This window comes from Triturus cristatus, chromosome 4_2 (genome assembly GCF_964204655.1).
Source record: "Triturus cristatus chromosome 4_2, aTriCri1.1, whole genome shotgun sequence".
In the NCBI taxonomy this organism is placed as follows: domain Eukaryota; kingdom Metazoa; phylum Chordata; class Amphibia; order Caudata; family Salamandridae; genus Triturus; species Triturus cristatus.
This window is the reverse complement of record NC_140586.1, coordinates 129524378-129552229: the sequence shown is the minus strand read 5'-3', so window position 1 is coordinate 129552229 and position 27852 is coordinate 129524378. Positions and strand designations below refer to the sequence as shown.

The 27852-nt window shown below is 44.1% G+C and overlaps 1 protein-coding gene across 6 annotated transcripts in view; it reads right to left on the bottom strand.

The window, feature by feature from the left end:
* The window catches only part of SLC11A2 (solute carrier family 11 member 2), a 475484-nt gene that overhangs the window by 353167 nt on the left and 94465 nt on the right, over window positions 1-27852 (bottom strand). For all 6 annotated transcript variants that reach the window (XR_014960527.1, XR_014960528.1, XM_085600792.1 and 3 more), the window contains exon 2: window positions 9298-9381. Coding sequence is in view for 4 of the 6 variants with exons in the window: in XM_085600792.1 (XP_085456918.1) it covers window positions 9298-9381 (84 nt within the window). In the remaining 2 variants the exon portion in view is untranslated. The remainder of the gene's footprint in view (window positions 1-9297; window positions 9382-27852) is intronic.

Sequence of the window (27852 nt, the reverse complement as noted above, 5' to 3'; positions counted from 1 at the left end):
AGAAGTCTCAGGAACAGCAGAGACTTCAAGTTCATTTGCTACCTGCACTTGGAACTGTGTGTTTAGTGTTTCAACAGAAGAAAAAGTAGTAGGGCGGACAAGGGTACCCCATTATGTGAACCGGGGGTGGTAAGCTTTTTTAGGAAAACAATGGTTCTGGTGTGGCCTGAAGGTCGAAGCTGAAGTGACCCTATGGGGGGCACTTACGATTGAGAGTAGGAACTTAATTCTTAAAAGAGAGTGGTAAGTAATATAAGGAGGGACATGCAAGTCAGTATATGACAGATATTTATTCCACAACAATAGTATTCAGGTGCTCACACAATAAGGGACACTAAGCGTGACATGAAAAATGAGGGTGAAATTAAAATAAAAAGACATTGTATCGACAACAGTGTTGGTTATGTGCAAATTCTTTACACACTGCCTCTGAGATAAGACTGACTGCTCGTGCCGCGCTACCAAGGGGGTGAGCAGGGGTTATTTCAGTAGTGTATCCTCCTTCTCCTGTCTAGAGGGAAGGGTCCCTATTTGGACAATGGTGCAAACCAGTGCCAACTGGAAACCCCATTCCTAACAATCAGACCCCACACGTTTCATCCGGTCTGAAACGATACACGCAGAATCTTAAATGATTGCACCTCTAGGTATAGCTTTAGCAGACAAAGAAGAACATTCAATGCGTTTAGCAATGTCTAAAACCTCATTGAGAGATGGATTCCTGCAAGCCAAAAAACATTCAACTGTTTTTGCAAAACAAATTCAAGAAGACAAATTGGTCGCCGAGGTAAGTATCAATGCTTTCACTGAATTTGCCTTTAGAAGCCAGTATACATAATTTAGAAATGTACTCCTCAATACTTTAGTCGGCAAATTACTTCCTTTGAAAGAAGCTACATCTTTCCAACATTATGCTCAGTTGCGAAGTAAACCAATTTTTCCAAACGTTTAGTAGGCTCTGTATAAACATTCCATGGAATTAATTGCCCAGCTGGTGGGTCTCTTTCAGGGAGGTTGTACAAAATCTCCTAAGGGTCCAAGCATGATAAAGAAGTGTTTTTTTCCATTCAGGAGAAAAGTTTTTTCCATTCATTGCGAAAATAGAATTTCAGATTCTCTAAACCACTGTTGTCTTTTAACATTTGGTTTTCCAGGTGTTTGCAAGAATAGACAAGGTTGAAGATAAACATTTGAGTTGATGCCACGTTGTTGATTACCAATGATTTGCACAAAAGTAGTGAAGGAATCAAAAATTACCCACCTCTTAACCAGAGAAATAATTTCAAAATGCCAGAATGTTTAACCAGTACATGTTGCGCAGATAAAGACTCTTTAGCGATCTGTGTAAAGCAGTCCAGCTTTGCGCGTATGATTGCACCAAAGCTCACCCCAGAATGCACTACGGTTGAGATGATCACAAGGCTCACCCAAGAATGCCTTGCAGTGTAGATAATCACAAAGATCGCTCCAGAAGCCACAGTGCCAGTGTTGCATGGAGGAGTAAGCACACATAGAAATAAGAGCAAGGTCTCAGTGTGCAATGTAACAATAAAGAGGTCGACAAGCGGACACAGAATGGCACGCTTTTCAAAATGGAGCGCAAGACATGTAACGTTGCACAGGTCTATGTGGAAATGCACAGGGAGCGTTTGTGCGATCCAATAACACTGAACAAACATAGTGCAGAAGTCAAGGAAATTCATAACTAAAGCACTTGCCCTTTAACCATCTCCAACAAAAAGAGTGGTCCTCGGCGGCAACAGTGACAGACAAACTGCTCGGTAGGCTTTGATGAAAAAAGCATCGATTCTTTTCTGTCACCAAATTAGGGTCTATCCGGTATGTAAGGAGTTCCTAACTTTCTTAGAAATAGAAGGCCTGTATGACGGAGCCTGATTAACTAGGTAGAGAGTTTTAAATTGCACTCACTCTTTGAAGAACATCCACTTGTGGTTCAAAACCTGACCAATGCACAAATCAGTGCCACGTTCTGAAGATGCTGAAGTTTGTGCAGCATATTGGCAGATAGACAGAATGAGTTGCATTTGTGGGAAAGCGCACAGACTCCGACAATACTGGGCTGCAAATTAAACTATAAGAATGGCAGAATATTCCAGAGGAGTTCAAGTATCTGGAAGCTGGTCGAACAGACATTTTGTGTCTGGGTCTCAAAGATGAGGTCTAGGTCATTCAGGGCTCATTAACGCATCGTAGTAGGAACTGCCAGGTGGAGAAGACTGAAGGATGTTGGCCAGCAGGTTTCCAACCAACAAGTCGTGTTCCTGACAACCACAATATCTCTATTGTATGTCATTTCAAATTCAAGAAGTTGTTCAACATCAAACGTCGGATGGCTTTAAGAGAATCTGTTTGCTGCCAATAAAGTTAGTCAAAAACTGAACACATCTCAGTATCAGGTGTGGGTTATCAGCATATGAGAGAACCTAGAAACAAAGATTACACCAATTCCCCCATGGCTGCACAAACAAGATGAACAAAAATCGCAAAGCTTTGGGGGGTGGAAGGGCCTCAGGCCCAAACTACCTGGATAGAAGATATGGACTGGTGTATATTAGCCAAGCCAAGTGTCACATGTATTAAGGCAGGGTCTGCCCTTGGAAATCAACAAAGGTTTGGGGGGCATGGCACGGACATAGAGGGTGGTTGTCAAATGGGTAGAAATTGGACAGTGTAAGCTAATTGTCGATGAAATAATGAGTGGTGGAGAAAACAATTGTTAAAATATGTATGAGCCAATGCGAAGCATACGCAAACGTACGCTGTGGACCATTGTCACGCAATGCCATTGTTGGTAAACTGCTTTTGTATTGTTGGTCAACGCAAAAAAGTTAAAATACTTAAAATATACATATATATTTAAAATCGGCAAAGAGGAGAAACCTTCTTGTACTCCAAAATTCAGTTTGGAGGCGGCAGATCTAAAGTGAGGCAGGGACACTAGGTGTTCAAGTGAAGACTCCGGACTCTAACACCTGGAGGGCTGATCCAGACAATCATACCACTGCAGTCAGAAGAGGAGTCTTTCATGGCTGATCATTGTGAATGGTGCACGGTTCCAACAGCAGGAAGGATCCCTGTTTGCCATCAACGGGGAAAGTAAACAGTTCATTCAGAACTGCTAAGCCCATCATCTCTGTGCTGTGGTAAGGACAGAAACCGACTTATGACCCACTTCAATAGATTGAGGCGGCACATATGGTCGTGCTCCTTTCATATGTCCTGAACTCCAGCTACAGTTTCCAGTCAACTCCTCTACACGGACCCTGTCCTTGGCACAAAAGTATGACGTTGGAGAGAACAGAAGCATCCGGGTAATTGCAGTAGGCTGTGAGATTGACAAAGTAGATGGGTTGTATAGTTTGGAATGAGTAATACATTTCTCACTTGTAGTGGTGGTTAGAGGGGCTGGGATTGTTAAATAGGTGGCAGATTATAAACCTGGCAGGTATCATTGGGAAAATATTTCCAAGGAAGACACAGGAAATTGAAAATGTGATGTTAAGAAATGAGGGATATTATCGGACACCATTTGAATGGAAAGTAGATGACAGGAGTGAATTGGGATTACAATAAATAAGGCCAAAGAAAAAGAACACGTAAATGGGGAGTACTCAAAATGTAATTACGAGAAGGGACAGAAAAAATAATCACATAATGAGGCAACATTCAATCTAAGGGCTTGATTTAGATCTCGGCAGATAGGCTACTCCGTCACAACGGTGACAGATATCCCGCCTGCCGAAATATAAATCCCATAAGATATAATGGGGTTTCTATTTCGGAGGTCAGGATATCCATCACCGTTGTGATGAAGTAACAAGTAGGCCAAGATCTAAATCCGGTGCTACGACAGGGACGCATATTAGGTACTGAAACACATCAGGAAGGGGGACAGGAAATGGTAGACTAAGAGGATTTACAGGAAATGAAACACCAATGTAAGGATGAAGCTCTGTGCTACAATGACATTGTGCTGTACTCTAAACAAGCAAACTGGCAAAGCCAAATAGGTCTCGCCTATGCAAGAGCTACTGGCTTTGCCAATGTGTCTTAGCCATGTTGTAAACTAGCGTGGCTGCTGTTCAGCATGGCTAGAAGTTAATAGCGTAGAGGAGAGTGGCATAGAGTGGAATGGCGAAGGGTGGAGTAGGGCTGTTGAGTGGTAGAGAGTGTTGTGTATTGGAGTGGCATTCTGTGGAGTCGCGTAGAGTGGTGTGCAGTGGCGTAGAGTGCAGTGGAGTGGACTGGTGTAGAGGGTTTCAGAGTATAGTGGCATTGAATTCAGCAGCTTACAATGAAGCGTCGTTGAATGAAGTGGCATACATTAGAGTGGTGTATAGTAGAGTGGAGTGGTGCATAGTAGAGTGGCACAGGGCAGAGTGATGCAGAGGCCAGTGGCATAGAGTGCAGTGGAGTGGAGTGGAGTAGATTGATGCAGAGTAGACTAGCATAGAGTGGTGCAGAAGAGAGTTTAGTGCTGTAGAGTACACTGGCGTAGAGTGGAGTAGTGCCGAGTAGAGTGGCATAGAGTTCAGTCGCAGAGAGTGCAGTGTTGCAGAGTAGAGTGTCAGAGTACAATGGTATATAGTGTACTAGAGCGCAGTGGCGTGGAGTTCAATGATGTAGAGTACAGTGCAGTGACAGAGTGCAGTTGTGTCGAGTGCACTGGGCGCAGAGAGAAGTAAAGTGCAGTAGTGTAGAGTAGATTGTTTCAGAGTAAAGTGAAGGTTCAGAGAGTGGAGTGGTGCAGGGTAGAGTGCAGTTGCGTAGAGTGGCATTTAATGTAATGGCATAGAGTAGAGTGGTGCAGAGTGGAGAAGCATAAAGTGCAGTGGTCCAGAGTAGATTATAGTGGTGTACAGTAGATTGGTGTAGAGAGCTCGGCAATAGAGTGGAGTGTTATAGAGTACAGTGCACTGCCGTACATTGTATTGGCATCGAGTGCAGTGGCGTAGAGTACAGTGGCATAGAGTGGAGTAATGCAGAGTAGACTGGCGTTTCCTGGACAATACTGTACACCAGAAGAGTTCAGTGGTGTAGAGTAGAGTGGCGAAGAGCGTATTGAAAAAGAGTAGAGTAGAGTGGTACAGGTTAGAGTAGAGGGCAGTAGCGTGAAGTGGCAGTGAGTGCACTGTACAGAGTGCAATGACTTGGAGCGCTGTAAAGTGGAGTGGTGCAGAGTGGAGTAGAGTGCATAGGCATGGTGTAAAATGGAGTGGTGCTAAGTGGCTGTGTGCTACCACACCATGCAATTACAGACAACACATTTTCAATTGTAATGAACATTACATTTGCAGAGACCTACACTTTTACTAATAAAACTATATAGTTCACAGACGAAAATGTATGAAAAAACACAACACAGTGTAATGATTTGTTCTGATCATATTAAAGTATTAGTTTACAATACACTTCAGAAATAACATAAAAATTGCTAATTCTGATTTATTCTGAAATATTTACACAGTTAATTTAAACGTTATTGTGTGCTAGAAAAAATGGGAGGAGATAGGAACAAGATTTACAGGCCTGTTTAAAGAAAGGGAGTGCTCGGGAGGATAAGACAGCACCTGACACTTGACTTTGAATGTTCAGCAAATGCGACAAGATAATAACCAGATTTAGGCCTGTTTAAAGAAAAAGAGTTTGTGGAAGAATACTGTAAATATGGTTTAGGCAAGGAGGATCGAATTGAACCTGGACAGTCTGACGCAAATAAAGCCACCAAATGGAAAGCAAGAAAACGTGAGTTACAAATGACTAAGCCAATCGCAATGCATTCCTAGGTCAACTTTCTGAAAGTCCTCAAGATGTCTTTAGCATATGCAGACAGCTTCGCTGTCTGGTAGGCTGCAACCTAAAAAGGAGATCAACATGAGCGTTCTCATGCTTAAGGACACAGAACTGGGTCTTCCCGTCCAGAAAAGTTGTAGATTGCAGTTTCCCACTCACGGTTCAGTGAAATACCTAAGAGTAGGTGTTTCATCTGCTCGCTTTGCTGCCAATTGAAGGTGGGGGGCATTCATGCAGCATTACTCAGCATAATTGCCAATCAACTGTTTTCTTGCTCTCCAACTGCTGCCAAAAATTCCACTCTGAACAAGGACTGGTTAGGCAGCTATGTACTTTGGCTACATTGATTCAGATGCGGCCATTGATGCTCAAGTGGACCCACGGGAACTTCATGGCTTGAGAGGTTTGAAAAATAGTTCATAGCCACAAAAGGCGGGGCTTACACCATGAGAAAATTCTCTCTCTCCACTTACACAGGAGGGGTCAATCAGGAAGTGTTAGGGAATTTATCACATCTTTGTAGTCTGCACCATTACTAACTGCATACATTTACTACAGGTTAACACAGGTAACGAACGGTTCATCCCAGAGAAAATTGAACCATTGCCTGGAAACTAATTGTTATCCTGCATGCTGTGCAGCCTCGCTAGCACCTGTGCCTTGGCAAGTAGTGGCCTCAGAACCTCTACAAAAGCAGACATATCCTGTTCCCAAATGAACTAGCTCACAGATGCATACCTGCGGGGATAGGAACATCCATTCCTTGTCATGCATCTTAACATCAGAACTACAGCTGGCTAGTATCTCTAAACTTCTGTGGCAAGTCAGATGTCCAGATTGCTGAAGCTCCCACTGACTAACAGCTCCTACATTCTGTTATCAGGAACAGTAGGTTCCGTGTTTGTGTTCTCACAAACGAAAACCTTCTGCCATCCTGCGCCAGCCTCTATGCTGCTGTTTACTATCAACCACAGCCTGTTAATTGACCGAGCTGCCTTTACCTAGCCCTTATGCCCAGTAACAATGTTCATTTCCTGCTGCCGTTCTGCCTTATCTTTAAGGGCATTGATTTTGTTTGTAACCCTTATCATCCCTGTTTCAACTTGATGCAAACACATTCTACTCAACTATACCAGAGCAGGAACCCATGGCGCTGGCATCACTGAAGTTATTGACTATGTAAATCAAAGTAGTAAGATTAATCTGCCAGTTTGTGCCATGAAAGAAGACCATCTCAGGCCATGCTGCAGAGACCGTATAACCAGTGTGGCACCAGACTGCTATTATTACTGTAGGTGCCAAATATTGATGGGCCTGCGAATGGTCCTTCCCGTAACATGGCTGTATGACCTACCCACACAATAATATTTATCCCAGAATAAAGTCACAAAAGAGGCATCCAAGAATGTCTAGGATTAGAGAAGACGAAGGAAGGGATTTAGACAGAAAACTTTATATAAGAGACAGTACTGTGACTTTGTCATCAGGCATCCTCCCCTGAGGACTGCTCCAGCACATCTGCCCCCCATAAAAAGAACAGTGAAGGGAAGATGTTGAGCGTGGTAAGGGTACTGGCTCTAAAGAAAGATAATCAGTCAGCACAGAATTTGTCATGAATAGAAGAAAAGTATTCCTGACAACTTTTCTTTCTCTTGCAAGGGCAAGTTTAGTAATTTCTTAGAATGAAGTGAAGTGGAAGTGTGGTACACGGGATGAGGGACCGAAAGCTGGCAGCACTCGCATTGGTTAGCAACAGGAGATTTACTTACTAAGGTTAAATTGCTCACATGATGCTTCGACACCGTAACTGTGTATTCTACTATGCTGTCTGAGACTGTATGACATTATGCCACGTATGCTTATGATATTGTATCATGTTTCGTTGTTTGTTTGATTGGTTGTGTAAAATCAATAAAAACAGATATAAAAAAAAAAAAAAAAAAAAGTGGAAGTGTGGTATTAAGGTGGTTAACCATGTACCAAGGCCCTTTCACAGTGAAGTGTTGCTGGATGAAGGAGAAATTAATCAGTTACTTAAACAAAGCATTCTCACTTACTTCTTGTGACTGAATTGCAACTTCTTCCTCCTCTGTTCATTGCTCCAGAGACCTTTTGAAAAACCCATTTGCATCCACATTCCTCTTCGGGACATTATGGCAAAACACTGTAATTTCTTTCGGGTTTGTTTATTTTGAATCTTAACTTCCTGCATATAAGTGTGTCCTGCTTCCCAAGAGTTTACTTCCTTGTCTCATACTAGGTTTTTCCCCTTTGCAAACCAGCTCAGCCCAAGTCCTCTGTTTACTATTGTTCATCAATACTGTGACTCTCAGTTAGCTTTTTTCAATCAAGGAATCATTGTAGGTGAAGGAAATAGTAACAGTGATCTCTTTTTTGGAGGCAAGAAAGAATTCCATGAGCCCACCATCCAAAAGGCCTGCAATGGACAATCACTTGAAACTTCATGCAAGAGGAATTAGTGATACGGAGGGTGTGTGTCTGGGGATTGCGCATGTGCTTGCCGTGCACAAATTAAGAGGTACCATCTTGACACTGCCAGATCATATAATATATATAATATTAAGCAATATGCTAGTAAAACTCTATGAGGGAGGGGTAGCAGTCACGGAAAAACAAAAAATCATATGACATGGCACACTTCGGGGAAATGCACCATGAAACGTCACCAAAAAGGTCAGTCCTAGAAATGAGAATGTACCCAAATGCGAGCAGGGAGGATATATACAGAGGACATCGGCTGCAAACAGGAGAATAGTTAAATGGGGTCCACATACAGTGACCAGATGACTCAATTTCACTGGGACATCATATTTTCTATCCTGAACTTTAATTTAACGATTTTCTATATTGTTGGGGTTCACTGCATTTGCTATAAAGACGAAGACTGGAAAAGAAAGGTCTGTAAACTGGTCACTGTAGGTAGACAGAAACGAACAACAGGAAATTGGACACAGAGGAAGAATTAACAGGAAATATGGCAGAGTCACAGAGACTAGATACACAATGAGACTGGACAGCCAATGAGGCACATATACAGGAGAACTCAAAATGAGAAATCTAAGGGGTACAAGACATAGGACACACACAAAACAGGACATCCCAGTGGTAAGCAAAAGGGGCATATGGAATGGGACAGAGAAGGAGTGCCACACACTATGAAAGAATGCCTAAGTTTAAAATGACAAATCTTCAACTACACAGGTGCAATGTGTACACCCCTCTTTTGAATCAATTAAAGGTCTATAAAAAACTGACACTTTTAAAAAGAATACAAGAACCAAGAAAGTAAGCATATTCTGATGAATAAGACTAATCCATGGTCCTGTTTACAAGGTAAATAAGTCCACATGTTCACTGTCAATGTGCCAGAATGCTTTTCTATTCAAAACAAATCTGCAATTATTTGCGACCACGCTATCCTCAAAATAATTAACAACAAAAAAATACTTTGTTTTATTTTACCATCCAGCTGCTCCCACTGCCTGTCTGGCCCCATGGTGTGAGTGGACAGAGAAGTCTCACGCTCTTCGGAGTTCGCCACATCCACTGGAAAAAAATAAACAAAAACATTTTAGGGCAAAGTGTACATGTTATGAAACACACAATAGTCATGCCCCAAAAATGGTTTTTGCCAGACTCCGAAATACTAGAGCAAAACCCCATTCTATTTATTTCCGGTTTAAAGCATTTAACTTCCGGGTCACGGTACGCGAGAAACCATTCTTCGAATGCATGTCGATTCCTTCACGGTAACAGGTATGCCTCTTTCAGCACTCTGATTCATATGTTTTCTGTTCACTACTAACATCAATGATCTCTTCACTTTTTGGGGGAAGCCCTATCTTTCAGTTATGCTTTTCATTAGCACAATGAAATTCTTAAGACTTATTCTTATTTGCCTATTATGTGATTGGTTAAAAAGCATTTACTCGTATGTTTTGAGAAATCGCGAGTATCATAATATCGTACTGCACCTTTATTGGTCTTATTTTCACCCACACTTTCTTCACACTTTTAACACAGCACCCAAATATCTTTACTGAAAAATCTAGCCACATGTCTTTCAGAACGCAATTCGATGTTACAATTCGTGTATAAGCGAGCAATTTTTAAATTTGGTGGAATCTTTCCCAATACGGAGCTAGTTATAGTATTCATCATCACCATGGTTGTTCTTGGCATTGTAATATCGAAGTGACTGTGTTGCATTGATTGCGCTCCTGGATACACCAACTTATTTTTATTTTTTTTCCCTAGGAAATTCCCCCTGACGAAAAGTTAGACCCAAAATGCATCGGGGAGTTAATGTTACTGGAAGTTATACATGTTATTTCAAAGTCGTTTGCTCAACATGAGATTGATTATGTGAAGGAGCAACAGTTTTCTGAAGAACTTTATTAAAATTGCCAATACAAGCAAAATGACAAAAGAGTTATTCATTTTCCTTTGACTTCGTTGAGATATTTTAAAGCGCTAAGCGCCTATACAGAGTGCTGACGTGAGGTCGTCTTTTCCTTGTAGGAGGACTCCTTTGCTGTATACTTCATACACCTCGCTCGATCAGGAGGTGGCCCTCACTAGCACCTAATCTATTGACATTGGCTAATATTAGAATTTTGGATTACTACGGAGTGTGGTCGGTCCATATTGATTTGTATGAAACACACAATAGTCATGCCCTAAAAATGGTTTTTGCCTGACTCCGAAATACTAGAGCAAAACCCCATTCTATAATCACAGGAAAAAACATACAGCTAGTACAGGAGGCTTGCTGATTACGTTACGCTAGGCCTGCACGAGCGCTGTCGGAGGAAGACACTGGAACGCTGCAGGTTGAGGCGCAGCTAACAGTCAGCGGCTGACCGGGGCACCATCCTGCCTGTTTCTACTTGCCACACACCCCTGCTTCCAAGCTTGCCTGCCCACCTTCTCCACGGACCACGGTACACCACTATACTACTCCCTGTTGTTTCGACAGCCTTGCTCTTGCTGCGGGGGTGGTCACCCGCCTTCGGCCCGACGACCGCTCATTCTACTATTCCACCATTTATTTTGGCCATCTACCCCGTGGATCTTCCGACATGCCCAGCTTGAGGGGACAAGGCTGGGAGTGGGTGAGAGCAGTGAGAAGGAAGCCACGGTGGAAACTCACAGATGGATGCAGGAAGTAATAACCAAGAGCACAAAGGGCAGTCAACCTCCCCCTTGTGGGGGCCTGCAACGGCAAGGTCATCGCAGATCACGGAGGAAGAAGCCCAGCCAACTGCTCCACTTGATTCAAAGCAACAAAGAAAACAGTGAAAGAAAGGGCATGAACAGGAAGGCAGATATAACGGCCCACTTTGAAATTGGCTCCACAATTCTAGCACCTAGCGGTCCAGAATTGCGGGCAACTAGAGATAGTGCAACAGACAAATAAATTGGCCCAACCAGCCCTTTACGGGTAGTGTGACAACTGAGGCTTGAGCATGGAGCAACACTTATGGGTGGCAAAACCTCTCAGGAATCAACTACCTTAGGTACTAAAGCCAGGCACTGCTCCCCGGGTAAGGAGGCTGTCCCTCAAGAGGAGCAACATCTAACCCCTGTAAATGGGTCAGAACCTACACCCAATTCCCTCAAACAGACAGTCTCACTGAACCTTCTAGAATGGGATCAGAACACACAACAAAAGATTTCAGCAGGCACAGTTGTAAATATGTACTACCCTGTTTTTACCATAATACCAGTCCAAAGGTAGTGTTGATATTCTGAACAGGGGGAAAATCTTACAGTCGTGTGGGTCAACATGTTTCTCGCTACTGGATGAGTATCATCGCGATTCTTCAGGACCTAAAAAGATAACTATCTACACCTAAACTGCGTGGTATTTTTTCTACTCACGGTAGTAGTGGATAGGGCAGGTCCACGACTCAGCATAATGGGCAGTAACTTCCTAATATTATAGGAGCCAAGCGTTCGGCTTATCCCACCAGGTACTGTTGATGCCTGGGGATTGTACTGAATAGGGTAGATCCAGGTACATTAACCAATAGACACTACTACCGTGAGTAGAAAAAATACCACGCAGTTTAGGTGTAGATAGTTATCTTTTTAGGTCCTGAAGAATCGCGAGGATACTCATTCAGTAGCGAGTAACAGGTTGACCCACACTTGGTAAAACAAGGAATCACACTACACGAGACATTTCACTCGGGGTAGTGCCTTGTTTTTTGCTTTTACTTAGGGTAGGAGACCCCCAGAATAAATACTTGTTTACTTCGGCACACCCAACTCTATTTTAACTCACTTCACTTCATCTACACGATACTGGCCCCACACCCGCACTTCACCATACGGCATTTGGATAAAAAGTTTTCCGATAAAGAGCCCCTACTATAGGGAGCCCGTTGGGTATTGCACCACCGACCCAACGAGGAGCAGCCCAGATGATGAAGCATGACACCTGCAAGGGTGTGTGAGGGCATTACTATCCAATTTATGGATTCCCAATACTGACCCCATTTCTTGGGGCACCTGGGATTCCTGTCTTTCCGGACACTGCACTCTCTGACTTGAGAGTTACGGCATAACCTATCTTTTGAAAAACGTTTGTTTGGGCCCTTGCTTATGCTGTACCTCCCGCTCCCGAGCGAGTGGAAAAGGCCCCCCACGTCCCCCCTTATTGTTTACAACCCAAAAAAAAAAAAAAAAGAGTCAGAAGAGACTATATGGGCCAAGCTTCTTTACAGCAAACAGCAACAACAGCACGAGTTTCTGGTGTATGAACAACACGCTACAAAACCCCACAGTTCATGAAGTTAGCTCACACTTGGCGGAAGAACTTGGGTGAGCTTCCTTTGGGATCAGTTGAAGAGCAACCATAACAGCAACCTAAAAGCGGAAGCTATCGCAGGCCCATTGGAAGAGGAGATAACTCATGAAATATGCAGCAATCTGGCAACACCTAGGCTATTAATCTCGGCTAAACGAATTTCCATGAGGATAGCCAAAGACAGAAGAGAGGGATGGTCAGGCCCAAACAGCATACCCCCAGTCTTATTCAGACTAGAACCTGGTTACTGGGCAGAATCCCTGAAGCAGGTCTTCAAAGAAATTCTACTAACAGTGGCAATCCTGGGCTCGTGGAGAGGCTCGACCATCTCTCCAATCTATAAACAGGGTATCAGAATGAGGAGGCTAAATACCACGCCAGTTTCATCCTAGAGGAGTTGGCATCTTGGGCCACAGACAATGCAGTTACTCCTCTTAATCAGACAGGTTTCTGCAAGCATATGGCCACTTTCACCAATATGCTATCTCTCACTCTACTGACGGACTGACGCAATGATAGCACCCAAGCTGCCACTGTATGTATGTTTCATCGATTATAGATTGGCTTTCGAAATTATTGACAGAGGCAAACTTTGGCGCAAACTGACTAACTGGAAGATCCCATCTCCCCTCCTGAATCAACTAATACTCCTGCATTCAGACACTTCGGTACAAGTAAAGCTCGGGACCGGAATCCATCTGTCAAGAAAGATTCCAACTACCAAAGGGCTGAAACTGTGCTGAGTCTTAGCACCACCGCTGTTCAATCTTTTCATATCAGATTTAACATCAAATATATGTATAAGCAACCCATAGACCAAGTTGAGATCTGGGTGAAGTAGAGTATATGAACAACGTCTCAACTGGTATCATTTACGAGACTAGTAGGTAAGCATGCACAAAACAGTCCAAGAAAAGAAGGTAGGGAGACTCATGGTTTAGTTAAATGTGCCAAAAGCATCCTATATTGAATAAATGCAAGAGAGAACAAGAACTTAAAGGGGTACGGACAAATTGGGAACAGTTATTACAGCACTGTTAGCAATAAATACGTAAGTGACCCGATGAACTATGTGTACTCGGGTGTTCGTGACACTCTAGGTGGACGGCGTAGGCGACAAGTGAACAGTGATAGATGGCGCAAAGTGAAAATGTGACAATAAATACAGAATACTTGAGGTTCACAGGTAAGTATTTACTTACATTTATACAGAGTTATGTATTTTAGTGAACCAGAGTATATTGCGCCACAAGTTGCGCTGGGATGTCGACGGCGTTTCGATCCATGTAGATTAGGATCATCATCAGGACCAGGTTACTGAATGAAGGGTGCTGTACAAGAGAGGAGGGAAGGAGACATGAGGCCAAGAAATGAAGAGTGCAGGAAAAGAGAAATGCGGGGGGGGAGGGGGGGGGGAGAAATGTATAGCTGGGCGCGGTGAGATAGAGGTATTAAGGATGAGTTGAGTGTCGGTGGGCCAGCGAGGCTTGAGCCCAATGGAGAGGCCACCAAAGGTGCAGGTCTAATGGCTGCTGGAAGAAGAAACGGCAGGTTGGAGGGGAGGTTGGAGGAGACAGTGAAGCGTAAGTAAGTACAATATCAACCACTTACCGAGGAGTCACTGAGAGTTAATCTTGCAGGATAAGGGAGCCCAAAGGTTTGCTGGAACCCCGTGGCATCTCGGTGGGAGGAGGATTGAATCTGCTCAGAGGCGACCGCTAGATCAGGAGGAGGCCGGTCAGTGGCGAAAGACAAGAGCGACAAGGTAGCACAGAAAGGAGGGTAGTGGGCTTACCCGATAGTTGGTGTAGTCGGGGTGAGGCGGGAGCTGTGAAGAAGGGGGACCGGAGTTAAGAAGGGAGGCCCGTAGTCGAACTGAGTGCAACATGAGGTTGCAGCAGTGAGGGCCTCAATGCCGGTAGAAACTCACCGTAGTGTTTGAACCTCGGAGAGGGCCACGGAGTAGGCAAAGTCCTATTGGGAGTCCAGGGTCAAATCCCCGATCCACAGGTAGCCGTCAGGTGCGATTGGCTGGAAACTGGTTGGTGGGAGAGTCGGGGGCGTGCCAGCTGTGTTAAGACGCCGCTAAGGAAGGACATCACCGCGTGTGGTGAGGGTGGGAGGCAGACAGGGAGGGGACTGGCAAAGTACAAGGGCGGGCTTGGGTCGAGGCAAAGTGGACCCGGTGAGAGTGGGGAAAGGGGTGCAAGAAGGCAAGCGAAGGTGCTCTCAGGAAGGCAGAGATACATACAGCGATCGGGAAGATAACTTACTGCGGCAGTATATATATATATATATATATATATATATATATAAAAAAATTAAAACACAATTCAGTCAAGTACAAGTGTAGCAATAAAGTACACTCGGGTAATGGATGCCCATATCAAAAGATACAAAGTGGTTGAATTGTGAAGAGATGCCTATGTATAGGAAGAGAGTTAAATTAGGCGATACATTACAGAGTTAATCGACAACCGTTACAGATGGCTAAGTGAGTCCTGGCATGTGTGGGCAGGGCTCATGATGGGCAAGGGGTTGGTGTAGGTAGGACACGACCAGGAATTGAGGTGCCAGAGCAAGGGTACAAGTAGGGAGATGTCTCCCAGGATAGGGAGCTGCAAGAGAAAGGGTATTACAGTTGTATGGTATTATTCCACACATCAATGGTATTCAATCCTTGATTAACAGAATTGCATCGAGTGATCCATTTACATTTGCTTCTGTTAAGCAGCAGCGGAGGATTGCCGCCCTGGTGGGCAGTGTGGGCTGGTCTATGACCTGCCACGTCATATCCAATCCACGGTGTTGTTTGTCCACTTAATGGGTCACCAAGGGGCACTCATGACTTTGGAGTGGATGTGGCTTTTGTGTTGGATTATGCGCCGTTTCACCATTTGCATTGACAATGTATGGCGTAAATGGCGTTAGAGGATCAGCAGTTGGTGAAAGTCTTCAGTTTGTAGGTCATATTGTTAGTCACAAATTAGTTTGTATTCACTGAGGCAGCAGACAACACAATTTTGGCACTTGTAGTGTCCAGCAACTGGTGGAAGACCCCATGCTGATGTGATTGATTCTTGGTTGTTTGGTTGGCCATGTGATGGCATGCACCAGTTGTCACCTCTTTTGTAGGGAAACAAGGGAGTTTGTTGGAAGGGTTCATGAGTACGGAGGATAGGCCAATTTTACTTGATAATCTTGCTGACCTGGTTACTGGATGGACTGAATGTGGTGACAAAGGGGACCCTAGAGTTCTTGCGTCTGTTCTTGGGGGTGAGAAGATGCTCTCGGTGGCAGTACCAGGTCCAATTGCGTGCTCGGAAAACCAAGCGTGATGGATAGCCCCATTGGATAAGTTTATTGGTCCGAATGGCTGCTTCACGAAAGCAATCTTTGCGCAATTTGCAATTCCTTCCGATGCAAAGGAATTGACCGTAAGGAAGGCCATCGCGGAGGCTGCGGGGATGGTAACTGGAGTAGGGAAGGAGGGTGTTTCGTTCCGTGGGTTTCCTATATAAGGAGGTGCCAAGTTTTCCATCTTCGGCATGGAGGGTGAGGTCAAGGAATGAGAGATCGTTGGGTCTGCAATCGGACGTAAATCTTAGGTGTGGTTGTGATTGGTTGAGCCAGATCAAAAAGGTGTCTAGGGTGTCAGTGGTGCCTTTCCATAGTAAGGGGATATTATCAATGTACCCCCGCCATGGAAGGCAGGACAAGTGCAACGCTCATACCCCAAAGATGGAAGGTCTTTCATGAGGTACTTGCGGGACCGTAAGATATCGAAAATATACCAGTCCCTTGTGACACACTGCTCCCCGTCTCTGCAGCGTCTCCGTGGGGTATGGGAGGATGATCTGGGCCCGCTTGAGGAGGAGGACTGGACGGAGGCCCTAGCCTCTCCACGTGGGGCGGCCATCGCCGCGAGCCTTCGACTCATCCAGTTTATATACCTCCATAGAGTGTATTTTACCAGAGTTAGACTGTATAGGGCGGGTCTGGTGGCATCCCCGAATTGCCTTCGCTGCTTGCATGAAGAAGGGATGCTGCTGCATACTATATGGGATTGTTCTGCACTAACTAGGTTCTGGCGGGGTGTACGGACATGCCTCTCAGAGGTTCTGGGTTGGGATCTCCCTCGGTCTCCTAAACTAGTGCTCCTGCATGTGATGGACGATATAGGGGGCAAGGTTTATAAGCGCCACCTGATGCTCCTGGGCTTTACTCTCGCTAAGCGGGACATAGCGAGGGCTTGGAAGGCGACGGTCGCACCCTCCGTATCAGTTTGAAAGGCTGGGCTAGATTTCTGCATGGGCCTAGAGGCCCCCATTTTTGTGGCACGGGGCTGCCCGCGTAAACATTATAAAATTTGGCAACGATGGGCAGATTACAGGGGACTGGAATTAGAACCCACTCCAGCGGAATAATTGTGTGGGTGGCAGTCTTTCTCTCCTTTGTTTTGGGGGGGGGGGGCATGTAACATTTGTGTATTGGGCGCAGTTGTGTCTCACGGACATGGTCCATGGCGAGGGTAGAATTGTAGCTACGAACAGATTTGCTGCCTTGGCTGGATTGGCGGTGCGATGGGTTGGGGGGTGGGGGGTGTTATATGTTCATTTGTTTAGTGTGGTTGCATTTTTTATGCACATCCCTTATGTAATTCTCTTTTGGTATTTCATGAGAAAAATGTCAAAGCCAGAATTGTGTTTATTGATGCTACGGAAGTCTCTGGGTTACAGAGCTCCGCTAAATGTGTATTTGACGAATAAAATCGGATTACAAAAAAAAAAAAAAAGATGGAAGGTCTGGTCTTCTTGAATCTACTACACGCTTACGACCTAGTACTCATCAGCTGAACCCCGGTAGGCCTTCAGCATCGATTAGATGCTACACAAACCTATTCAGCTGAAAACAGCTTAAGCATTAATCTGGACAAGACCAAGGTCATGAACTTGAATCAAAGAAAGGCAAAAGGGGCACATCACTGGTACCTGGCAAAACAACAGCTGGAAACCGTCCAAGAATACAAATACCTAGGTGTTGTAATAGACAACAAAGGCTCATTTACTGCCCATAAGGAAGCAATGAAAAGGATAGGTAATGGGACAGCAGTGGCATTAAAAAAACCAAAGGAACAAAGTCGTTGGTTCGAGTTTCTCTCCACTGGTCCAAGTGATACAATCACCTATGGAAGTGAGTCGACGAGAAGTACAGATGCTACCACTTTGGCTGGAATAGTAAATGGTGCGTTACGAGCGATTTTCAGCCTACCTAAATACACATCACCAGCCCAAATAAGACTATATTTTGGCACGCAGAAGCAAAGGATGGCACTTAGAGGCAGTTATATTAATTGTTGGCACAAGATCAAGGGAGCAGAGCCAGGGACCTTGAATGCTATTGTCTAAGATTACCTTCCAACTTACTGCTTTCATGAAAAATAACATATCGAGCAAATTTTAATTACATCTGTAATGATTATAAAGAGTTGTGCAGCAATGTGCATTGCAGACAAGACTGACTGACTGACTTCGGCTGCACAAATATAAATAATATGACATTTGAGGGTAAATTTTGAGTTGGAGTGGTAATAAAGCCAACGCAAGTGCACTATTAGTAACAGGTAAGATTGAGAATGCCAGAAGAGGAGTAAAACTAAAAGAATGGGAAGACCAGGATCTTATTGTGCATACTTTGACTTCAGGCGAACCAAGACAGCTCACCTACTTCCACGACCTTTCGTTTGTGCAATGTACTATAAAAACTCCCATGAGGTTTTTGAATTTTTATTTGTACGACATTACTGTGTAAATGCCTACCATTTCCTTACGATTTTATCAGAATTTTGCAATCCATGAAAGACATGCAAATGTTTACAATTTTTTTTTATTTACAACAGTGGTAAAAGGTATCCCTGAAGCTCTTCTGCGGTATTTAAAAAAATATCCTCAGTTAGCATGTATTTCCGAATCTATCAATCTGAAAAAAGGTCAATCTGCCAAACTTTCTCCTGACGTAGCCATTTTTCAGCCCATAACAAGTCTACCTAGACTGGGTAAACCTCGATTGAGACATCTACCCAGCTGCCTTTCATTTTCTGACCATTTGTGGAAAGTGTACTGGGGGGCGTCTTCCATGCAACACCGATGGTGCTATCCTTAAAGTGGTGGACAATGATGAACATTTTATACTGGGATGGTGCCCACCTCCCCGAGGATATCTTGGTGCCCTTTGAAATGGCAGACTGTGGCCAGTTATTAACATCCGATCTTCCCTTATGGTGAGTCGCTCCTGGGGTATTTTTTTCCCCGCTTGGGTAATACTTCGCCTTGAAGTCTGTTCCTATTCGAGCCCCTTTGGGAGGCATGCTGAGTGAGCTACAAGTCAATGAGGCCCCTTACGCCATTAAGTAAGAACTATGTGGAGCTCCTTGAAAGCTTAGTGACTTGCTCAGACATCTTGATCTACCACCAGTTAGATTACTCTCCCCTGCATCTAAGAGAGTCATTTTTAAAACCAGTGCATAATTTGTAAAATATTAAGTGTCTGTCCCCAAATTGGAGTGCCAGTGTTCCCACCAGCAACCACCAGCTCAAATTAAGCACTGGTTGGAACATGTCCACTACCTGAGAGCATGTCTGAACATGATGGAGAGTGAGAATAATTTCTTCTTCTTAACATTCAACCCAAGAAAGCGTTTTGTAGTGTGGCTCACGTGTATGCTCCATTTTGGATTCAACTCCTTAGGTTGACATCTCTTTCTCGTGGTGCCCTTTGCCTCACATTTCTGCTATTGCTTGAATGTGTATCTTTGATAGCCACTGACACCCTGTAGTCTATACAGTTAGTTCCAGGGTCGCACGTGAACACAATTCCAGTGTTTTCCTTTCTTTCTGTGCTCGTTAAGAGACACTTCATTTTAGCTAGACGAAACCAAATGAGCTGCTCTGCGCCTCTCCCACACTTGATAAGAACAGTGCTCTATTGTATAAACGATTTCCATGTGAAAGCTCTTTCAAAGGTGCAGTTCCATGTTGGGATTATCATGGAATCGCTGCAAACTGTGACTGAGATAAAGTACTGCTAACCACGACCTCCCTCCTGCTAAGGATGATAACCTGTGTACTGCGACTGGTTTTCTGACACCTAAGACCAAGGTATGGGGGTCAAGCTATCCCGGTTGATCTGGCAAAATGGTGCTTCTGATATGCTCTCTTTAGTATAGTATTAGATACAAATAGGAGTAAGCAAACATTAGCAACAATTAACAAGGTTGAAATGTTCATATGGTTTACCATTGTAATAATGCTGATAACAGTAACATGTCTCATCTTTTTAATATTTTCAGGTCATGTTTTTTATGCAATAATACAATAATTGCAATAAATGTTTGAAAATGCATTGTCGTATCTTTCTTGTGTTAACCTTGGACATGCAAGAGTAACCAAACGAAAGGGTTACATCGGTTTCCACAGATTACTTGGAAATCAGAGTGTCACATTTGAGGTTGCACATAACATCTGTTACCCTGGTTGGTGTAGGGGGTTGGACGTGGCACTGAGTTAGCCTAAACCCACCAGCACTCACTGATGGAATATGTGGACTAAGTCTCTTTACTATGGATATTCCCTCAACAAAGACAAGACCGAAGTATTTCCTCTTGACATTCATGGTTTCTCTTCCCTTGCATAATCTGCAGGTTTAAGGTGGCAAAACAATGCCCTAAACTGTTTGGGTATCTGATCTGGAAGAGATCTTAAAGAACCCATGGTACTCAATGAAAACAAAAACAACAACATTCAAAGGTATAACAGCACAATGGTGACCTAAATCTACAACTTGGTGCGGCAGAGTCAAAACACTTAAAATGATGGTTACTCCCCTGATAAATTTAGCAACCGGTATGCGAATCATCAGGTTCTTACAAATGCTTATATGTAAGCAAAATATAAATTACCATCACATGGTCCTCGAAGCCTCCTTCTCAGGTGGGAAACACTCCCATACAAAACAAGTTTTAGGGCAGACAGGCACCCCTCACCTCTTTCACCCTCCATTCCTTCAAAGCTCATCTGTTCCTATATTCTCTCTCTTCTTTTCGGGACAAAATCCTACATTGCCATTACCTAGGCATGCACATGCCTCCACATGCTTAATCTAAGGTTAGTCTACTATCATGATAAAGATTGATAACTTGGCTAGCCTTAAACAGTTAATTGTGACCCAAATATCTTTAACTGACCCCTTCTACTTCACCACTTCTAATCCAGTATATCGGATTATAGCCTTAACATCTGCTGATCTTTATCATATATGGGTTACATTATTCGACTGCTATAGTCACGTTAATATATGCATTTACAGGCTTTAATGTCCTTTCTATGTGCTGTACTGCGTACCACTGCCACGTTATTCAATATTCAATAAAGATTTAAGAAATAAAAAAGCCCTTTTCAACCCAGTCTCTGACATGTTACGAGAGGGTCAACAGGGTGAGGAAAGCAGTGGACGACTACCTGCAAATCCAAAATGCCTATGTTTTGGTGATATTTCCTGGATTTTCAGGGAATAAAATAGGTTGTCACACTCCAAGCCATGACTGCGAATGTCCTCCATTCCTAATTCAAGAAGGATACAGTTAAAATTATAGTTAATTCATAACTGCAACAAACTATTCCACAGGTCTCCTAAGGTGGCCCAGGAGACAGGGCCATGTCAGATTTTCATATTAGTTACTAAGTAATATTGGCTCCTTTATCTCGCTGCACAGTAATATGGCTCACAAGTAAATCCTAAAAAAGCATCAGGCACATCTGGGCCAATGTTGGATTCCTCAAGAAATGCTCTCTGCACTTTCTGCATTTCCTATAGTCATAACATTCCTGTGGCTGGAGTAGACGGTTTAAGGGTAGTGCGCTCCCAACCATTGCTATAAAATGTCATATTCAGAGAACGCCAAAATTCACTCACTTGGTGTAACTCTCATACACCATATTATATTCTACTACCAGAGTCCGGTTTGGTACCATAAGAATAAGCACTTTCTGAACATTATGGGGAATTCTGTGAGTTTCTTTTTTTTTTCTATCTCCAACAGGGAGATTTGAGTCCACATCTCTCCAGTCTTTGTTCCTTCTGTGCTGCGCATACCACTTCGGAACACTAGTACATTATGTTACCATTATTCTGGTTGGAAGTCACTTCATGGAAGGCATCTTTTTTCACAGGAGATGTTAAATCAGAAAAACATCCTATTATAGCTAAATCAGAGCAGCGACTTTCACCAGGCCGCGGGAAATGTAGGTGTGTGGCGGTTCTTTTGCTCGAAAATGATGCAATAATTAACTTCTAGTGAGATGCTGGTAATAACGCTCAATGAGCTAGCAGGAACTCTTCAACACATCTATATGTAGGTTGCAGGACACAGCATCGAAACCCAGAAAAGGTGACTTCGCCATCACCTTCTCTTGTCAATAAAATAATAACCACCAACATGGTTAATATTAATATCGGCGGTCTGTAGTACTGGGAAAGATCGATAATCTTCCGAAGCATGTTCAAACAAATATTTAAAAAACACATCATTAAATCTGCAATGTGAGACAATTTCTAATTTTACGAGGATTCAGCCTAACAAAGGATTTCAAAAGAAGAGCAAGTTGGAGAACTACCAGAGTTGTTAAATAAACGAATAAGGGCCTGCTGTATGAAGATTCCATTCACAAATAAACACTGGCAAAGCCAATAGGTCTTGGCTATATAAGAGCTATTGGCTTTGCCAATGTGTTTTTGCCATGTTATACGCCAGCTTGGCTGCTGTTCAGCATGGCTAAAAGTAAGTGGTATAGAGGAGAGTGGCATGGAGCGTTGCATTGTGGAGTGGCCAAGAGTCCCATTGATTGGCACGGCATAGTGTGGATTCACTTTGAGTGGCATACACTGAAGTGGAAAAGAGTAGAGTGAACTGGTGTTGAATGCATTGGGGTACAGTGATGTAGAGTGCAGTTGTGTAGAGTGCATTGTCATAAAGTGTATTGGCGTAGAGTGCAGTGGTTAAGATTAGAGTGGCGTAGAGTGCAGTGGTTAAGAGTAGAGTGGCGTAGAGTAGACTGTTTCTGAGTAGAGTGAAGTGGAGTGATGCAGGGTAGAGTGCAGTGGTGTAGCTTGGCATAGAGTGTAATGCCATAGAATAAAGTGGCGTAGAGTGCAGTGGCGTGGAGTAGAGTAGAGTGGCATACAGTGGATTGGCATAGAGGGCAGGGGCATTGAGTTGAGTGTTACAGAGTAAAGTGCATTGGTGTAGAGTGTATTGGCATAAAGTACAGTGTTGCAGAGTGGAGTTGTGCAGAGTAGATAAGTGTGGCATAGACTGGAGTGGCGTAGCGTGTAGTGGCGAAGAGTCATGTGGTGTAGAGAAGAGTGGCGAAGAGTGCATTGGCAAAGAGTAGAGTGGTACAGGGTAGAGAGGCGTGAAGTCCTGTGCTATAGAGTTCAGTGGCGCAAAATGCAGTGGCGCAGAGTGCAGTGGCGCAGAGTAGAGTGGCAGAGCGTAGAGTGCAGTGGTGTGGAGAGATGTAGAGTAGAGTGGTGTGGAGCGAGTATTTATGATGTGGTAGCACACTGCCATTACAGCCAACACATTTTTAATTGAAATGGCCATTACATTTCCACAGACATACAGTTTTACTAAAAAAACTAAACATTGCACAGACGAAAATGTGTTGAAATTGTATCATCTAGTGTAATGATTTGTTTTGAGCATTTTAAAGTATTTGTTTCACACTTTAGAAATAACAAAAAATTAGCTTCTTTTGGGTTTTGAAATTCTGATATATAAAATCTTTTTACCCCCACTATCTAACAAGATTGTCACATGAATCCTCTCCCGTTGAAGTCAGAGAAAGAAAAGTAAACAAACGCCCTCGGAAGATGGCGCCTGACATTTGACCTCAGTCTTTGAATGCACAGCAAATATGATGAGATAACACGAGATAAGAACAAATAGACCGGTTTACAGAAAGAGAGCACTCGTAAGGACAATGTAAATAAAGTTTAGGCAAGGTAAGGTATGAACTCAAGCTGGACAGTCTAAAACAAAGTCAGCAAATGGAAAGCAAGAAAACATGATTTACAAACCACAAAGCCAATGGCAAGCAACGGGCAGAATGAATTCCTACGTCAACTTTCTGAATGTCCCCAAGAGGTCTTTAGCAAACCACACAGCTGCGCTGTCTTGTAGGCTGCGACCTAAAAAGGGGTTGCAAACGCCACACCCAGTTTTTATGAATGGATTCTGTCTTTGTGAACCAACCTGTGTAATAATAGGGCAGCTCACAAAATAAAGAATCTAATACGAGGTGAGTGGGGGAGGGGGGTCTCTGAACAACCTGCCTAATTAATATTAGTTAGGGAGGTCGCAGTTTGGGATGTTGGTCTCCAAGTAACAGCTAACCACCACTACTGTGATTCATTCCAAAAGTAACCTTTCTTTTAAAAGCAGCCGTCTTCCTTATAAGAACCAGTGCGGCTTTTTAAAAATTATATATATATCTGTGACTGCCCAGAGGAAGGGAGTTTCCCGAAACGCGTCGGCAGCAGGAGTGGGGAAATGAACCGAGTGCTGTCTCCCTGCTGTGGCTGTAAACCCCAGTGAGTGCGACCCAACGAAGCGGCAACCTTCTCTTTCCAGATTATTGTGGCCAAGCCCAGGTCACGGGCCGCACCACCGCGATACCTGAGCGGGACCGCCGCAAGTACACTGGTATAGCAGTTGCGGAATTGGGGGAGCCCTTGAACAGGTTGAGACACCTTTGGAACATTGTTGGTCCCACATTTTTAACGGACATTGAGCAAGGCACCGCCCACTTGGGCTTGAATGAACTACCAGTCCCAGAATGCTAATTACTTACCTGTAAGGCACTGAAATAAAAGAGGGAATAATCTGGCAGTCTACTGTGTGTCTTTCCTGTGTCTGTAACTGCCCAGAGGAAGGGAGTTTCCCTTAACGCGTCGGCAGCAGGAGTGGGGAAATGCAGTGGCGTAGCTAGGGGGGGCAGTGGGGGCGTTCAGCTCCAGGCGGCACTATTTTGTGGGCGGCGGCCAGTTTTGGCTATTTCCTGCAAAAACATTTTTTACTTTTGCACGAGTACCATTTCCGAAATCTGCCCATGTGGCAGAGATTTATAGAGACGAGGCAAACCCATTTCTCACCTAACGGTGCATCACAAATTGCCTCGTTCCCAACCTGGAGGAAAGGGCGCGAGCCCTCCGCTCTACGTCTGACTGGAGAAGCGTGCGTGTTTGACGCTGCGCAGTGGGGCTGCGTCGCCCTGTGGAGGAAAGGATGATATTCAGACGTAGAAATACTGCCCTCAGCATGCCGGGTGGCGAGGTACATCCGTTCTGCTATTCATCGCATGTAATCATGCATTTGTTCAGGGAATGAGACCTTACACCCGCCATCACCTGCTGTAACAGTACGTCAATGTGAGAGACTCACTTTGTTTTCTTCTAACGCTGGTTCCCGCCATAGCGCCTTTTGCCTCTCAGCTTTAATTTTATTTTATTTTTTCTGCATATTTATATAGCGTTAACTCGACCCGAAGGTATTGGAGTGCTTTACATAGCACCGTATTTACATTACACATTCAGGCACAGGGAGATTAAATGATTTGCCCATAATCACAGGATGTGGACGCGACCTCGAGGCTCGAACCCTGGTTTCCTGCACCAGAGGCGGCAGCGCAGCCGACGGACAGTGCAGGTGTTTAATCGAGCACTGCATGTTGCGCTGAACACCATGCATCATCGCAGAGGATGTGTGATGAGGAAAGAAGCAAGGTAAACTCGTGAAGGATTTCTATCATATTACTAAATTGACAAGAGTACTTGGCTAAATAATGAAACGTAGACAACATTGAGAGAGGTAGAATCAATGCATTATTTAACTTGTTTTTGTTGATTTGGTAGAATATAATTAATTCATTTATGCATACGTTTTGTAAAGTGCAGATGCACCCACAACATGCTTCAAAGTGCTCGTGGAGACTGCGGAGTAAAAATAGGAGAAACATTAGAAATAGAACTTTGGCTAATTGAAGTGTCAGGGTTTTTTGGAATAGGTGGGTTGTCCGATGTTTGCACAATATCCTGAAGCTAACCCCACACGTAGGAGCTTGGACAATAGGTTCTCAAGGTGGTTATACAAAATGGGGGACTTTCTAACAGCTGTTTGCATCAGTGACAAAGGTCGTTGGCAGGACAATGTTAGGCCTCTGGTTGGATTGTAAGGGAGGCATAGTGTAGAAAGGTTGTCAGGCTAATTCTTATGGTATTTCCTATGAACCAGACAGAGAGTTTTTAATCCAGTCCTTCATTCGACTGGCAACCAGTGAAGTGGTGTCAATGCAGGCAACACTTTGATCCTACAAGCGAGACATGCTTCCAAAAGCAGCCAGACAGCAAAGTTTTCAGGTCTTTGAGATTTTCTCGCCGTATGTCAAGACAGACCGCCAAATGGTGCAGAGCTCCAGGACACTCATGAAGTAACAGTGCGCTTTACAAATGCCCGTTTATTCATAAATCATTAATTTAATGAATGCTTTAAAAGGCCATCATGAGGACAATACTGATGACTGAACAGTTTCCATGCAGGCAAGAGAGGTGAAAGAACCCACTTTAGGTCATATTGTTGACCTGTGTGGTGAAGGAGAAATCTGTCACACATGACTCCACGATTTCAGACCAAACTTGTAGAAATTAGCAGAACACCAAAAGCGGGGTATACGTTGCTTATCCTGTTCCAGTGGCGTAGCTAGGGGGGCAGTGGGGGCAGTCCGTCCCTGGCGGCTCTATTTTGGGGGCGGCGGCCAGTGTTCCCAGTTTGGGCTATTTCCTGCACAAATGGGTGACATTTTTCCCATTTGTGCGGGAAAAACCCATACTTGGCGGGTGGCTTTATTTTGGGCAGATATTTGTCCCATTGTGTGCAAATTTAAGGCTGGGCCGGCGCAGACAATCATTACTAAGTGGCACACAGGCAGCGGGGATTGGCTGGCTGAATGAGGTGAAAGCACGCTGCATAGCTTATGCAGTAAGTTTGGCAGGGCCGTCAATCATTGGTAGTGTGACGGCCCTGCTGCATCCTGCTGTCCCGCCCCCGGGAGTGACTACTGGTCCAATGTGGTCACGAGGGGCAGGCTCGGTAGTAGATTTTTGCTTTTTTGATTGGCCCGGCTGTGGTCTGGGCAGGGCCTCGAGGGACTTTCACTTCTTGCCACGCGCGGGAGGATCGATTCAACTGTGGAAGACTGGAAGTGGAAATTAAGCGAATGCTATAGTGGATCTGTGGGCCCCCTGGAATTGCTGCCGCCCACCGTAGTTTGGCTGTTCTCCGTGACCTCAACATACATGCTGCTTCCTGCTGCCCTATCGTTTGAATGGAGGTGTCTGGTGATGCTGAGAGCAGAGCTGCTGGGTGTCTTTAAAAGGTGCATACACTGCAGATCTCTAAAATTAAGACAGTGGTGCCACCACTCAGAGCATCTCGCCATAGACTTAATCCTGATGTCCAGGACCACAGCAACTGTCTGCAGTCAGTGTGGCTCATGGGCACTTAAGGCAGCAGGCTGCTGCAGAACAGAGTTGTAAGATTCTGAGGCGCGCAGGTAAGCCAAATAACTTGCTGCTGTTGATGCTCCTCCTGCTGACAGGGCCGAGTTTTATCTACTGGCAGTTTTGATTCACCAGCCACACTGAAGTTAAGTTTCCTTGTGTGTCCAGATGTTTTCAGGAAATGGTAAAAATGTCATGATAACACAAGTAAAAATTGTTCCTGCTGAAGGAAGATCAGCATATTGTCTACTTGCAGATATCACTGTTCATGAATCTCACTGATCATGAAGTAGCGCATAGGGTTAATGTGCCTGCTGCAAAGAACGTGTACCATGCAGTTCACTAAACTGCATTTTATGTGTCTATCTGAGTGAGTTCCTGCATTTAGTCACAGAGCTCCTTGGGTTACTTGCAGTTCATAAGTTACAATCCCAATAGCACAATTACATATGAACTCCCATCAAGGAGCTGCATTCAAACTGCATAGTATGTTAAAACGTTATTTTTCCCTCCAGTCTTTAATTATCCTAATGTTGTTAAAGGGTTTTTTGGGGCGGAAATACATTCTTTTTATAGTACAGCCAACCACT